The sequence below is a fragment of the Lemur catta genome, chromosome 6 (assembly GCF_020740605.2).
Source record: "Lemur catta isolate mLemCat1 chromosome 6, mLemCat1.pri, whole genome shotgun sequence".
Classification (NCBI taxonomy): Eukaryota; Metazoa; Chordata; class Mammalia; order Primates; family Lemuridae; genus Lemur; species Lemur catta.
The window spans coordinates 82814287-82828617 of record NC_059133.1 but is presented as its reverse complement, the minus strand read 5'-3'; the positions used below and the strand labels follow the sequence as shown (position 1 = coordinate 82828617).

General features: G+C 38.7%; 1 protein-coding gene across 1 annotated transcript; it reads left to right on the top strand.

The window, feature by feature from the left end:
* Nucleotides 1-258: 258 nt before the first annotated feature.
* On the top strand, nt 259-1332 carry CAPZA3 (capping actin protein of muscle Z-line subunit alpha 3). Its single transcript, XM_045555257.1, has one exon. The coding sequence runs from the start codon at nt 416-418 to the stop codon at nt 1313-1315; it is 900 nt and encodes a 299-aa protein (XP_045411213.1). The 5' UTR covers nt 259-415; the 3' UTR covers nt 1316-1332.
* Nucleotides 1333-14331: the final 12999 nt, after the last annotated feature.

Sequence of the window (14331 nt, the reverse complement as noted above, 5' to 3'; positions counted from 1 at the left end):
CTGTCAAACACTCTAGCAACTCTGGGCTGCTTCCCTAGATTCCCGACGACATATCATGCACACACAGAGACACACCACTTTTGAAGAAGGCTGGTCAGGAGGCTAAGTTCTTAAAATCTTCAAAATTAGGTATAGCTGGTTGGCTGGACACCGCACTGTCAGGTGACTGTCATTTTTTTCTTTCGGTCTGCACATCCATTGTGATATCATCAGAAGTTCCACACTTCATAGAGGAAGCATCCTTATGACTTCATCAGGAGACTCAGAGCTTGCCAGACTCCCTGCTTTCACGGTTGGACATAATAATCTTAAGCTTGAATGTTTAACACCTTGATGGGAAAGGTGTCTCATGGAATGTTTTCTCATCTTTTGAATACTCTTCATTTCAGAAGCTTTGCTTCTGCTGCAACCAAACATGTCACTTAGTTTGCTAAGCAGGAAGGAGAAAGAAAGAGTAATTCGCAGACTGTTAATACAGGCTCCTCCAGGGGAATTTGTAAACGCCTTTGATGATCTGTGTCTGCTTATCCGTGATGAAAAACTTATGCACCATCAAGGTGAGTGTGCAGGCCACCAACACTGCCAAAAATATTCTGTACCACTCCGCATCGATGGAAATCCAGTACTCTTGTCTCACCACAATGTAATGGGTGACTACCGATTTTTTGACTATCAGAGCAAACTTTCTTTCAAATTTGACCTGCTTCAAAATCAGTTAAGAGACATCCAAAGTCACGGTATCATTCGGAATGAGACAGAATACCTGAGAACTGTTGTTCTGTGTGCCTTAAAACTGTATGTGAGTGATCACTACCCAGCAGGAAATTGCAACGTGCTGAGAAAAACTATCAAAAATAGGGAGTTCTTGATAGCTTGCATTGAGGACCACAACTATGAAACAGGACAATGCTGGAATGGCCTTTGGAAATCTAAATGGATTTTCCAAATTAACCCATTTCTAACCCTAGTAACTGGAAGAATTTTTGTGCAAGCTCACTTCTTCAGGTGTGTCAATCTTCATGTTGAAATCTCCAAGGATGTGAAAGAAAGCTTGGAAATAGTTAACCAAGCTCAACTGGCTCTAAGTTTTGCAAGGCTTGTGGAAGAGCAAGAGAATAAATTTCAAGCTGCAGTCCTAGAAGAACTACAGGAGCTATCGAACGAAGCCCTGAGAAAAATTCTAAGAAGGGATCTTCCAGTGACCCGCACTCTTATTGACTGGCAGAGGATACTCTCTGACTTGAATCTGGTGATGTATCCTAAATTAGGATATGTCATTTATTCAAGAAGTGTGTTGTGCAACTGGATAATATAAAGGATTGCTCCTGGTAATTGTCTTGATTTGACTTGGTTATATTTCTGGAGAATAATAATTAATATTTTCCTAAAGGTGAACAGCCCCTGGAGATGCCTATCACTCAGCCAATGCAGTTTTAAATAAGAAAATGTGTAACAACTAATTTTACTCAGGGAATATTTAGCATTAAGGCAAGAAAGAGTTGAGTGAATGTATTTCATAGTGGTGACCATCAAAAGGCAGAGACATTTGTTAAAATCTAAAATAGCTTTATAAAAGGTGGCACTCCAGAAATATTATAGAGGTGGCCAGGGGTGAGGCTATGGGTATGTGTGTGTTTAAAAATGACTTTTTACTTTCTTTTGAACCGAAAAAAAAAAAAAAAATGGCTTCTCTTCAAATCTAGGTCCTGTGTCACCAAGGAGGAAGGATGTTACTCCACAAGTGATATTTCAGATAATTCAATTCAGTCCTAGACCAACCCTGAGAGGATGGATTTCAATAAATGACATTAAGTTTGGATGGATATTCCATGAAACCAACGGATATCAAAAATCTAGCTCAGATGAAGGACTATTAGTTATCTTGAACTCATTGCCACTCTACTACCCAACTTCCAAGAATTTAGGATTCTTCCAAATCCCTGGGCTTGTCTGATAATGACGCAGTCTTCCAAGTCAACCAGAAAAACCCAACCTTCCAAGCTTTTATAGTTGAGCTCTTGTAAAGTTGTCACTATAAACACTTGTAAGTGCTAACTTCATAACATGCCTTGTGCTAAATGTTTTGTTTACAATTTTTCAGCATTAGTCTGGTGCTAGTATTATTTCCATTTTACAAAAAAAGAACCTAAGATTTCACGTTGTTTAAGTCATCCAGTCAAAAAGTGTTTTAGTCTGTTTGGGCTGCTATAAAAGAATACCATAAACTGTCTCGCTTATAAACAGCAGAAATTTATTGCTCACAGTTCTGAAGGCTGGAAAGTCCAAGATCAAGGCACTGGCAGATTGTGTCTGGTGGAGGCCTGTTTCCTCATAGTTGGTACTTTCTAGCTGTGACCTCACCTGGTGGAAGAGGCAAGGCAGCCCTCTGGGGCCTCTTTTATAAGGGCACTAATTTCATTGACGAGGGCTAAGACCTTATGACCTCATCACCTCCCAAAGTCCCTACCTCCTAATGCCATAACTTTGGGGATTGGATTTCAACATATGAATTTAGTGGGGACACAAACATTCAGACCATAGCACGTAGTGACAGGTGTATCTGACTCTAGTGTTCTAGGGTATCATGGCTCTCCATCAAGGCCTGTTACATTAAGAGTTATGAACTCTGCTGTACATGGATTTAGGCAAGCATTCCACCTAAAGTGTGATCCCCAACCCCTGGGCCTTGGATCAGCGGCCTGTTAGGGACCAGCCATGGAACTCCGTGTCCTACCCCCACCCGTCCCTCTTACTGGAAAAATTGTCTTCCATGAAACTTGGGGGGGGGGCAGCCCACACAGCAGAAGATAGGAGAGGGCCAGTGGTCAAAGCTTTGGCTTCACCACTCCCCACCAACTGCGTCATCCCCTGAGTTCTGCCTCCCGCACCCCCAGCCCCAGTACATAAAAAAATTGTTTTCCATGAAACCGCTCCCTGGTGCCAAAAAGTTTGGGAACTGCTGACCTAAAGGATAACCTGGAAAGAATGGAATTTATGACTGCTGTTTTCTAGCCAAAACAAATCACCTACACAGTCACCCTATCACTATTCCCAGCAATGTTACTGACCGCTTATGTCTGCTCTTTCTCTGAATTCCAGATTTAAACCTTTTAACTAGATTACGGTAGAGAAGTAGGTGGGCCCCATTCTCCAATTCTGATTTATCTGGGAAGGAAAGTACTTTGTATTTTGTATTTATGCAATTGAAAAAAATTTAATTCTGTTTAATAAACATTGGTAAGGACAAGATCTTATGCAAGGATTTCTAAACTTCAAACTTGTCTTCCCCAACTGGAAGTTCTTAGAGAATCTCAGAATTACCTGAGTTCATCTTTAAAAACACAAATTACTTGGATCCATCTTCAGATTCTGATTTAGTAGGCTGGGAAATCTACCTTTTTAACAAGTATCAGAGATGACTTTGATGCAAAGGATTTCAGGACCACATTTTAAGAAATAATGCCCTAACCTTAAAATAACATGTGCTTTCCTTTCTATTTACTTAATCAAAATCATTTCCAACAAAACCACTGCCCAGTGAAGGCCATTCCTACTACTTCACTGTATTTACTATGCACAGACCAAGGATAGGCCTTTATCTGTCATGTAAAAAAGGTAAGAAAAAACTTTCTAAAGAGAAGCAGAAAAAAAATTGCTTTCATAGCACTAAAATACAGCCATCTAGTGAATCCATTAGCAAAAATTTGAATTGATATAGTTATATGCATAAGTGTTGATTTTCCAGGTCATTCCAGAATAAGACTCAATGGTTTATGGGACGGTTACAGAGGCATTTGGCTTCTGTTCGAACACAGAGTTTTGAAAAATAATATTTATTGATATCTCTGAATATAAAAGTCATATGTACAAATTATGGAAAATGCTTAAAGTGTAAAGCATTTTGGCCTATTTTCTTTCATCCAATTTTATGGATTTGCTTTAAATACTAAGAATATATGGGATATAAAAATTTTTGGTTTTTTGTATAATGTGTATATCATAAACAGTGCCTCACATCATTAAAAACTCCTTGAGCACATAATTTTAATTATTTATGTGATAGTCATACTGTAGATGCACCATAACAAGACAACCATTTCTCTATTTATATATAATTTAAACTTTTTACATTTCTGCTATTAATTATGCTAAAATGAATATCTATTTATCTACATTATTGAGTATTTCCTTTGAGATAAATTCCTTAAAATTGCATATCAAAAGATACAAACATATTAATGTTCTTAATACACATTGCCCAAATTGCTTTCCAGAAAGACTAACAAATGTACAATCCCATTAGTAGCATTAAGAGAGTGCCTAGCTCATCACAATAATCTTGACAATATTAAATATCAAATTTTTCGATATGCAACAAACTTTAAAACAATACAAAAGGAAAACAAAAAAGGTTTTTCATTAACTTATGCCACACTCTATCAAGAGCATTCCCACAAGAATATTATTTGGTAGTTACTTTCCATAAATAGAAACTGGCATAGTCAGGAAAATGCATAGTTACTGCATGTCCCCTTTATCTATTTATCTCTCTCTCTCTCTCACACACACACACATACACCCTTAGAGCTATGAATACATACACACACATGTGCACATACATATACACTTATATACATACACATGCATATACATACATACCAAGGTATACATACACATACACAGAAAATATTTCAGATCTTAAAGAGTTAGTCTATTATGAAGATATGGTTGCTTTCTAAAAATATTCTAGTGTTCTCTCCCCACAATCCCACTCCCATCTGGAATGTAACCTCCATGAAAATGAGAACCTTGTCTATCCCAACTACCTTGTCCATTATTGTGTATCATATGGTAGGTACTCAAGTGAATGAATGAACAGTGAACAAGGATAAAAAAGATAGGAAGCATGGTAGGTTTAACTGGCCTTAAGATTTTGTAAACCACCAATACCTGCTGTCCCTTAGGAAGCATGCATTCTACTGAAGATTTCCAGTGCTGATATTGTCACCCCTTTATTCTAAGGTAGACAATTCCATTCTGAAGCTACCACTGGCCTCTTCCTGTTCTGATGAAAACTTTTGCTCTTTCCTGACTCCAAATGGATAGGGATTTCTCTTTTAACAAGTTTAAGAAAATCAAGTTTTTCAAGTCATATATTTGTTTCAATTTTACACAATTCTCCATCAAAAATTTCCTCCCCTTCCACTTAGGGTCTGGTTCAGAGAGCTAATAGAATGACCACATCATGTGCTATTCAAGCAGAGGTTCAGGAGGGGCCTTACATCCTTCAACACTCCTGTGTCAGGGTGAGTCCCTGCTGCTCTGAGACATGCTTCATGTTTGCCCTGAGGTTAAAGCAGGCTTCATCTTTCCTTCTTTGTTTGACCCTTCATGACAATGACTCCTTTCTATATATCATGCATTTCTGGAAATAATTAAATAGAGTTCCTATTCAATTCTCTGGATGTTCCAAAGTTTATAAAGGCCCTCCCCATGGTTGATTAAATTTTAGTGAATTTGTGAAAAGTGATTTCAGTTCACTGCCACTCAGTGGATTTGGGGCCATGTTATTGGTTTATCTCACCTTCTCCTCAATATTCTTGGCACAGTATGTCTCTCGGATTCTGGCCCTTTGACTCAGACAATTGCAGCAGCATTGCATCGCGGTTTACTGCTATTGTTACGGAATGGGTCCCCAGTCTACCTTTTTCTAAGTCCTAGTGAAATCTATCTCAACTCTACTTCGGTCACCGGTCTCTCATTCCTGATAAGCAATCTATTAATAATATTCTACCAAGCAATTTTACCTGCCTCATCAAATCCTTATAAAAATCATACAACTGGGAATTATTATTTTTTTTTTTACAACTTAGAAAGCAAAGATTATTCTTAAGTAACTTGGCCAAATTGACACTGCTGGTAAGTGCTAGAACTGGAATTCCAACTCAGGTCTGTCATACTTCAAAACCCACCTCTTTACACTGTGTCATGCTCGTTTAACTCTACCCTCCGGCTTCTAGTCCAACAGTATAATTAAAAGCCATTCTCATCCCACTGACCTTTTCTCAGTCATTATCATGGGAACTTGATTATTTTTCACCTTGAAAACCTTATTTCCTCAGTTGTACCCACATTTTAGTCTATCTCTTCTCTAATTTCTTTCATTTCTCCTCATCCTCTGTACTCCACACCCAAACATAGGCATCTTCCAAACTTTAATTCTTCCTCTTTTTTGTCTTCACTGGGGTATAATTGATAAATGAAAACTGCACACATTTAATGTATGTACCTTGATGAGTTTGGACACGTGTGTACACCCCTGACACCATCACCACAGCCAAGGGACTAATCACATCCATCACCTCAGAAAATTTCCTTGTGTTTATTTGTGAGGTTTCTTTGTAAGAACATTTAACATGAGATCTATCCTCTTAACATATTTTAAAGTACACAATGCCATTTTGTTAATTACAGGGACTATATTGTACGGCAGACATCTAGAACTTATTCATCTCACATAACAGAAACGTTATACCCATTGAACAGCAATTTCCCATTTTCCCCCACCTCACACCCCTGGCAACTACCATTCTACTCTCCGCTTCTATGAGTTCGGCTATTTTGGATACCTCAGTGTAAATGGAATCATGCAGTATTTGCCCTCCTGTGACTGGCCTATTTCACTTACACAATTTCCTCTAGGTTCGTATATGTTGTCATGAAGGCAGGATTTCCTACTTTTTTAAGTCTGAATAATATTCCACTTGTGCGTACATATATATAATTTTATATATACACACACCATGTTTTCTTTATCCATTCTTCCTTTGATGGATACTTAACCTTTTTTTTTTTTTTTTTTTTTTTTTTGAGACAGAGTCTCGCTCTGTTGCCCTGAGTAGAGTGCTGTGGCATCAGCCTAGCTCACAGCAACCTCAAACTCCTGGGCTCAAGTGGATCCTCCTGCCTCAGCCCCCCAAGTAGCTGGGACTACAGGCATGGGCCACCACACCTGGCTAATTTTTCTATTTTTAGTAGAGACGGGATCTTGCTCTTACTTAGGCTGGTCTCAAACTCCTGACCTCAAGTGATCCTCCTGCCTCAGCCTCCCAGAGTGCTAGGATTACAGGACTGAGCCACCTCTCCCGGCTGGACATTTAAGTTGCTTTCATACCTTGGCTATTGTGAATAATGCTGCAATGAACGTGAGGGTGCAGAGATTTCTTCAAGATCATGATTTAAATTCCTTTGGAATATTCCCAGAACCCAGAAGTGGGATTGCTGACTCATACAGTAGTTTTATTTTTAATTTTTTGTGGACCCTCCATACTGTTTCTGATAGGGGTTACCCATTCTACATTTCTACCAACAGTGTATAAAGGCCCCCAGTTTCTCCAGATCCTTACCACTTATTATCTTTTGCTCTTTGTTGTGTGATAACCATCCTAACAGTTGTGAAGTGATTATCTTGTTGTAGTTTTGATCTGCATTTCCCTCATGACTAGGGATGTTGAGCACCTTTTCATCTCATCCTCATTCATCGAGGTTTTAAGCAACTACCCCATTCTTCACAATAGCCACCACCAGACACCAGAAAAGGAAAACTCTAGTACTGGCTATCCACGGCCTATTACTAAGTATCTCTTTCAAATTGTTTTTTTCCCAGCACAGGAATCTTTTTCTCTTCCCTCTTGGCTTCCAAACTTGTTGCTTATTCTATTTTTTATTTTGTCATTGAGTTTGTCACTAAACACGCTATTCTAAGATGCGACCTTGACCACACACTGCCAGAACAGCTTTGTATAAACACACCTCCCTGTTCAACTTGACCTCAAGAATATCCTATCTTGGCACTGCTGGCCCTCGGGCCATACTTCTCCCCATCCCCTAACTACAGCTCACCCAGGCTTTATAGGTAAAAACAAGGTACCCACCAAATAATCATGCAGCTGAGTCCAATCAACTTACCTTTGAGCTTCATTTACACATTTTCAATATTACTTACTAGTCCAAGCCATACAACATCAAAGTAAACATTTCCAGATCCAAATCTCTTATTCTTTCCTGCCTCTTCCTCCTGCAAACAAATTATTCTTTCTTCTTTTCTGCTCTTGGAAGCACTATCTTACCACTAACTCAAGGTCAAAACTTTAGACATTATCTCTTTTCCCATTTCCTAAAATTCAACTAGTCATTGAGTCTTCTTCTTTGTATTCTGCAAGTATTTTCTGTATTTATTTCCTTTGTCGTCTTATTAATAATCTTTGTTACTTTTCACTTATCAAGTTTTCTAACTGGTCTGCCTTCATTTCTTCTTTTCTTTAATAATTTTTCTTTTTCTGTTTGTTTATTTTTTTACATCTGCCTCCTAACACTTAGATCTTCTTTTTTTAAAATCTCCAACTTATTCTATGAATTCCTTCCAAATTAATTTCCATAAATCTTAACTGCTTGCTTATTGATGTTACTCATAATCTTGATCAAACACTTTTTAAAAATATCCATTAGGGGATACATTTCAAATTCCCCAGCTTAGGATTCCAAGGTCCTCTGTGGTCTGAGTTTCCCTATCTTTTCCATGAATCTACATTGGCTAAACTGGACTTCCAGCACCTTGTCCAAGAAGCCAGCTCTAATCGCCTCACCAGAAGTGCTCCACATTCCCAATGTGAACACATTTTATCTCTAATTCTGTCTTGGTACTTGTTCACCCTAATTTAAATATTATGTGTGTCTGTGTGTGTATCCCATTTCTCTTAAAACACTAAAGAAAGAATTTTTTTTCATTCATATGCAGTGTAGTGGAAATTGATGAAACTTTGCATCAAAATACCTAAGTTCAAGTCCTTATTCTGCCAATCACTATCTTTGTAATATTTGGTGTAGTTAAAACACATGACTTCTTTGATACCCAATTTTTCCATCTGTTAAATAGGGAGGATTTTTGCAACACTAAAATGAGATTATAAATTGCACAGTATTTTGCAGCTGTCAATCTGCAGCATCGAGCGTGGTGTTTTACATACATCACATGAGCAGTAAATGGCTGGTGAATGAATAAATGTCCAAAAGAAGAGAACTTCCAACAGTCTTGCAGGTTGGCCACAGCTGCACAGGCAATATTTCCAAAAGTTAAGAGACGGTTTCTGAGAGCATCATTCCTCAATCCAACCAAACTCCCCACCTTTCAGGAATTCAAATTTACAGATGTCTCTGAGTTGGAAGTAGAGCTTTGCATCTTAAAGATATTTCATAGTGTTTGGCACATAATCAGAACATAATTCCCTCACTCTCTATTTCCCTGAAAATTCACTCTTGATGTCTTATTATAGGCCAAGTGGACATAGATTCCTTAAAAAAGTTTCAGGGACAAGATTTGTCTTCCAAATTTAATAAATCTGGGTCCCAACAGGAAACAGTTGACAAACACAAATCAGATAATTCAAAGAAGGGATAATGAAAGGATTATCAACAAAGATGTGGGGACACAACAAGCAGTGAAGTAACATGGAAGCACTTCACCAGGTGAGAGAGTGGCCACTGGAGCCTGGAAGGAGGAGTCTCTATGCTGGGTCTTCGAAAGAAGGGCTGTAATCTTCCGTGGAGGGACACTGCCAATCAGAGGAGAGCTAATAGCATAAATGCTCTCCTCCTTTCTCTACTCTTGTGTTAGAGCTTCCCATTGGCTAACACAATCACAAAAGAGGGCAAGGAAGCCCACAAATATATTTCACACTGTTTCATCAGCCTCCCAAGGTAGATAGTAGGGTAGTGAAGGGAAAAAAGTAGATCTGGAGGGGAGAACAGAAGATATCAGACATGCATTCATCTGAACGTGATTTCTGACACCTTATAGAGCTTTGTTTTTCATAAGGTGAACATATAGCATTCACTAAGTATATTTTATCCTTTTGTTCATTTAGAAATGTCATTAGTTGAAGTACACAAATATATTTTGTAGCGCTACATAAAAGATGTGTTTGGAAGGCTTTCAAGTAACTCTTCTGTATATTTTAGTCCATTTTAACTCTCCTGAAAAGGACAATCTCTTCTGGGTTATGAATGCAACAGCTTTCCTGAATTAATTTTGTTACACAAATGTAATTCTTACCACAGTGTTCTTATCTCCCTAGTCACTTTTTATTCTTATTTTAGAATATGTAAAGTGCCCTCGCTTTGCAAACACCATGTTCAGGCTCCAAACTCATATGAATAGGGAAGAATTTATGGTGTGAATAGGATTTACTAATTGGACAGATTTTTTTTTTTTTCATTCCTTAGCATTGTGGTCCATGACCCTAATGGGATGCAAATGTTGTCTCAATTCTGTGGCAGTGGTGGCATGAGAGAGTGCATTCATTTATTGGCATGTAACACTGCTTTCTTATCAAACCTGGGAAAACCACTCAACCAGACAGCCAGTAGGCTGATCTCAACCCTGCAATTCGCAAACACAGTGAATGTGAAGTATCAAATAAGGCTTAGTACTGAAGAAAGGGAAAATTCCACAAGCAATATACGGTTTTTAGCAGGGATACCTGAACAATGCCTTCATGTTTCCTAATGAATATTCCCCACGTTCGTGTCCACACTTTCTATACCTCATTCTTGGATGAAGTCTTCTTCTACAAAGAACATTCCTTTTCTTTGGGTATTTCCTTATGACTGATTCCATTCTTCCTTGGAAAAATTCATGTTCAAGGCTTCTGCTGGTGAGCCACTTATAAGCTTGGAAACAGTTTGACGAGTTTCATAGTTTTTTTGGTTTGGGTTTTTGACTAAAAGACCGTAACCATCATACAGCTTCATTTCTTCATTTATAGTTTGAGAAACTGAAACGAGGCCCAGAGAATTTGAATGCTTTTTTAAAAATCATGCAATGGCCGGGTGCGGTGGCTCACACCTGTAATCCTAGCCCTCTAGGAGGCCGAGGCGGGTGGATCACTCAAGGTCAAGAGTTCGAGACCAGCCTGAGCGAGACCTCGTCTCTACTAAAAATAGAAATAAAAATTATCTGGACAGCTAAAAATATATATAGACAAAAAAATTAGCCGGGCATGGTGGCGCATGCCTGTAGTCGGGAGGCTGAGGCAGTAGGATCGCTTAAGCCCAGGAGTTTGAGGTTGCTGTGAGCTAGGCTGACGCCACAGCACTCACTCTAGCCTGGGCAACAAAGTGACACTCTGTCTCAAAAAAAAAAAAAAAAATCATGCAACTTTAATTAATACTGTAGTCCTGGTGCAGCATTATTTTCACATTTTGTTCCATTTCCCCCCTCCCATTATTTCTGAGCCCACAAGGCAGATCTTAGAAGGAATATATATGGGACACTGGACACAAAAGACACGCTTGAGCAGCACCTACTTCCAGAGAGGAAGCTTGCAAAGACCCACTCACATTTCTATTACAGCAGAGCTGTCTAGCTGGTCTTTATGACAGAGGCAGAATTATATGTCAATTTTATTTTCCCTTTATCTTCTGATAATTGGAAGACATTTGTCCTAAAAAAGAAAGTCTCAATAGCTCCGTTCCCGTTTATATTACCAAGTTGCCTACAAGTGGATGGTATTTACGAAGGAAATGATCTATAACGTGAATCTTGGTAAAGGTATGTATTCGTGTGTGCCTCTGTGTGTAGAACTCTCATATATTGCTGGTGGGAAGGTAGACAAGGGCTGCTTTTTCAAAGAGCAATGTGGCACTATATAGTCAAATTAAACACAGAAATCCCCCATGACTTAGCAATTCCATTCCTGGTTTATTTCCTTCCAAAATTCTCACACTTGTCTGGAAGGAAGTATGTACAAGGATGTTCCCTGCTATGTTGTTTCTGATGGCAGGAAGTTAGTAGCAACTTGGAAGTGCACCACTGATGAATGCGAGGAGAAAGGTGGTAGGTGCACACCAAGGGGTGCCAGGGGCAGCTGGAAGTAATGGAGCAGATGTACACCGAACAACATCGGTGGGATTTCGGTGGGATTTAAAAACACACTGCTTAGTGACAGAGTGAGACACAATGCAATTTATAACATAATAACAAATGCAAAAATTGAAAGGATGTTCATGAATAACAATACACATGTTTTAAGAACACATATTATTTTTTTAAAAAATACACATTCAAATATTCAGCTGTAAAAAAAGAATGAAATTATGTCTTTTGTAGCAACATTGAAGGAACTGGAGGCTATTATCTTAAGCAAAACAACTCAGCCCCAGAAAGACAAATACCATATCTTCTCACTTACAAGTGGGAGCTAAATAATGTGTACCCATGGAAGCAGAGTGTGGCATGAGGGACAGTGGGGACTCAGAGGGGTGGAGGGGCGGCGGGGGTGGGAAGTTGCTTGGTGGGTACAATGTGTGTTGCTTCAGTGATGGATGCACTGAAGGCTCTCTGACTTCACCACAGTGCAATGTGTCAGTGGAACAAAATTATACGCGTACCCCATGAATATATAGAAATAAAAAATAAATGGGAAAAAATAATTAAATAAATAAAATTTTAAAAATAAAATAAAAATACACCCTCAATGTATTAGAATGGTTGTCTGTGCAGCAGAGGAGAAAAGAAATGGGCTGTGGGGAATAAAATACAAAGGATACATGGGTGGTTAAATAACTAAAACAAGAGAAGCAAGGAAAACAAACCAAAAAGAAACAACCAGAACCACAAAAAGAGGAAACTAAATGGAAAATAAATAGAAGCAAAAAACTGTTTTAGTTATTCAGAAGTAGCCTGAAGTGAAAGCTCCCAAAACTAAACTGTAATATACACTCACAATTTCCCTCTCCCCATCCCATGTCAAGGAGACAGCACCAGCCCTCCTGTCCATCTTCTGTAGCTGCGAGTGGTTTCCAGCAATCAGACTGAGGCTGGGCTGGGCAAGGGTGTGCTCGGAGCAAGTTAAGAAATGCCGGTGGTATGGCTGGGGTCAGATTCCTCAAGACAGGCACAAACCACTGCGATTGGAAAAGATAGTCTTTGTTTTTGCCCAGAGGGTGATTGGAAAAGGTTAGTTTGGTTTCATATGCTGCCACTGTACCAATGCAATGTTTAGGAGACATCAGAAGAGGCCAGGACTCGTAAGGGGTGTAGAATTCTAACTGGTACATTAGAAAGTTCATGAATTTCTTCTTGCCAGGTCCGTCCGTAGATTACAAAAGCCTGACCATAAAGATATAGTATAGCTTTACTGTGACCCCCTCAAAATTGTAACCGTTTTCTGTTTCATAAAACTGCTTCACAAATGAGTACATAAATTTCCTGCCTCTGCAGTTTCCCTCATTCTAATCCTCAACTTTGTTCCTGTCTGTCGTCTTGCCTCATCTAGTTTCCTGGTGGTGAAGAAAATTAACAGAAAGAAGTTGCTGAACTATTCATTTTGTAATTTTTACTCAGAGTCCAATGAATATGTCAGAAAAAGCAAAACTACAAAGATAAAATCTATTTCTCTTTAAACAGAGTGCTACATTAGAAGGAACTTAGCTGTGAAATTATCAGTGATATTTTTCTGGGAAATGACAGTATAACAGAAAACGAGTTGACACTTTTCAAATAGGTATTGGAGATGCTTTGGTGCCCTTGACACACAATCACACGCATTCACTGGATGCCCTGGAGTTTCTGGCACAAAGAGCAGACAGCACAAGACTTAATATTAGACAACCAATTTATATCTATTCCAAGATAGTGCATTTCTACAGTTCATGCTGTGGCAGGAGAAAATACGATAGGCATCACTATAACCAAATTTAAAATATATACGATAGCAGTTTAAGCACATAGCTAAAATATAGCTTTTATGCACCAATGCCAAAAGATACCTGGAATGGCTACATTGAGAAAATATCTTATAGGGCCAGTAGAAGACAAGAGTTTCCCTCCCAACTCCACTGCCATGGCTATCCATCCAAATCCAAAGTTAGAAATGCAGGTGTGCCATCCATCAAATAAAACTATTCCCCTCTTCTGCATTCCCACCCTATTAGCTTTTTCCTGGGAAAGGAACCATGGAGAAGACTCAAATGATGTCAACAGTAAACTCTTCCCAAAAGTCTGCAGAATGTGGAAATATCTCAATCAGAGTTCATCTACCATTGGAGGAAAGCATAGACTTTAACCCATACTGTGTTATAACATTGGACTTACGACTTAAAGAATTCACCTCCCATTAATTTATTCTACAAGTCATTGTCCTGAAAGCACATCTGTCCTAGGAAGTATGGATTATGAAAAGTAATATGGTTGATGATTCCTGCTCTCAAGGAATTCAAAATCTTGAAGATGCAATGCTAAAGTAACAAAGAGATGTTTGTATATCAAATAAC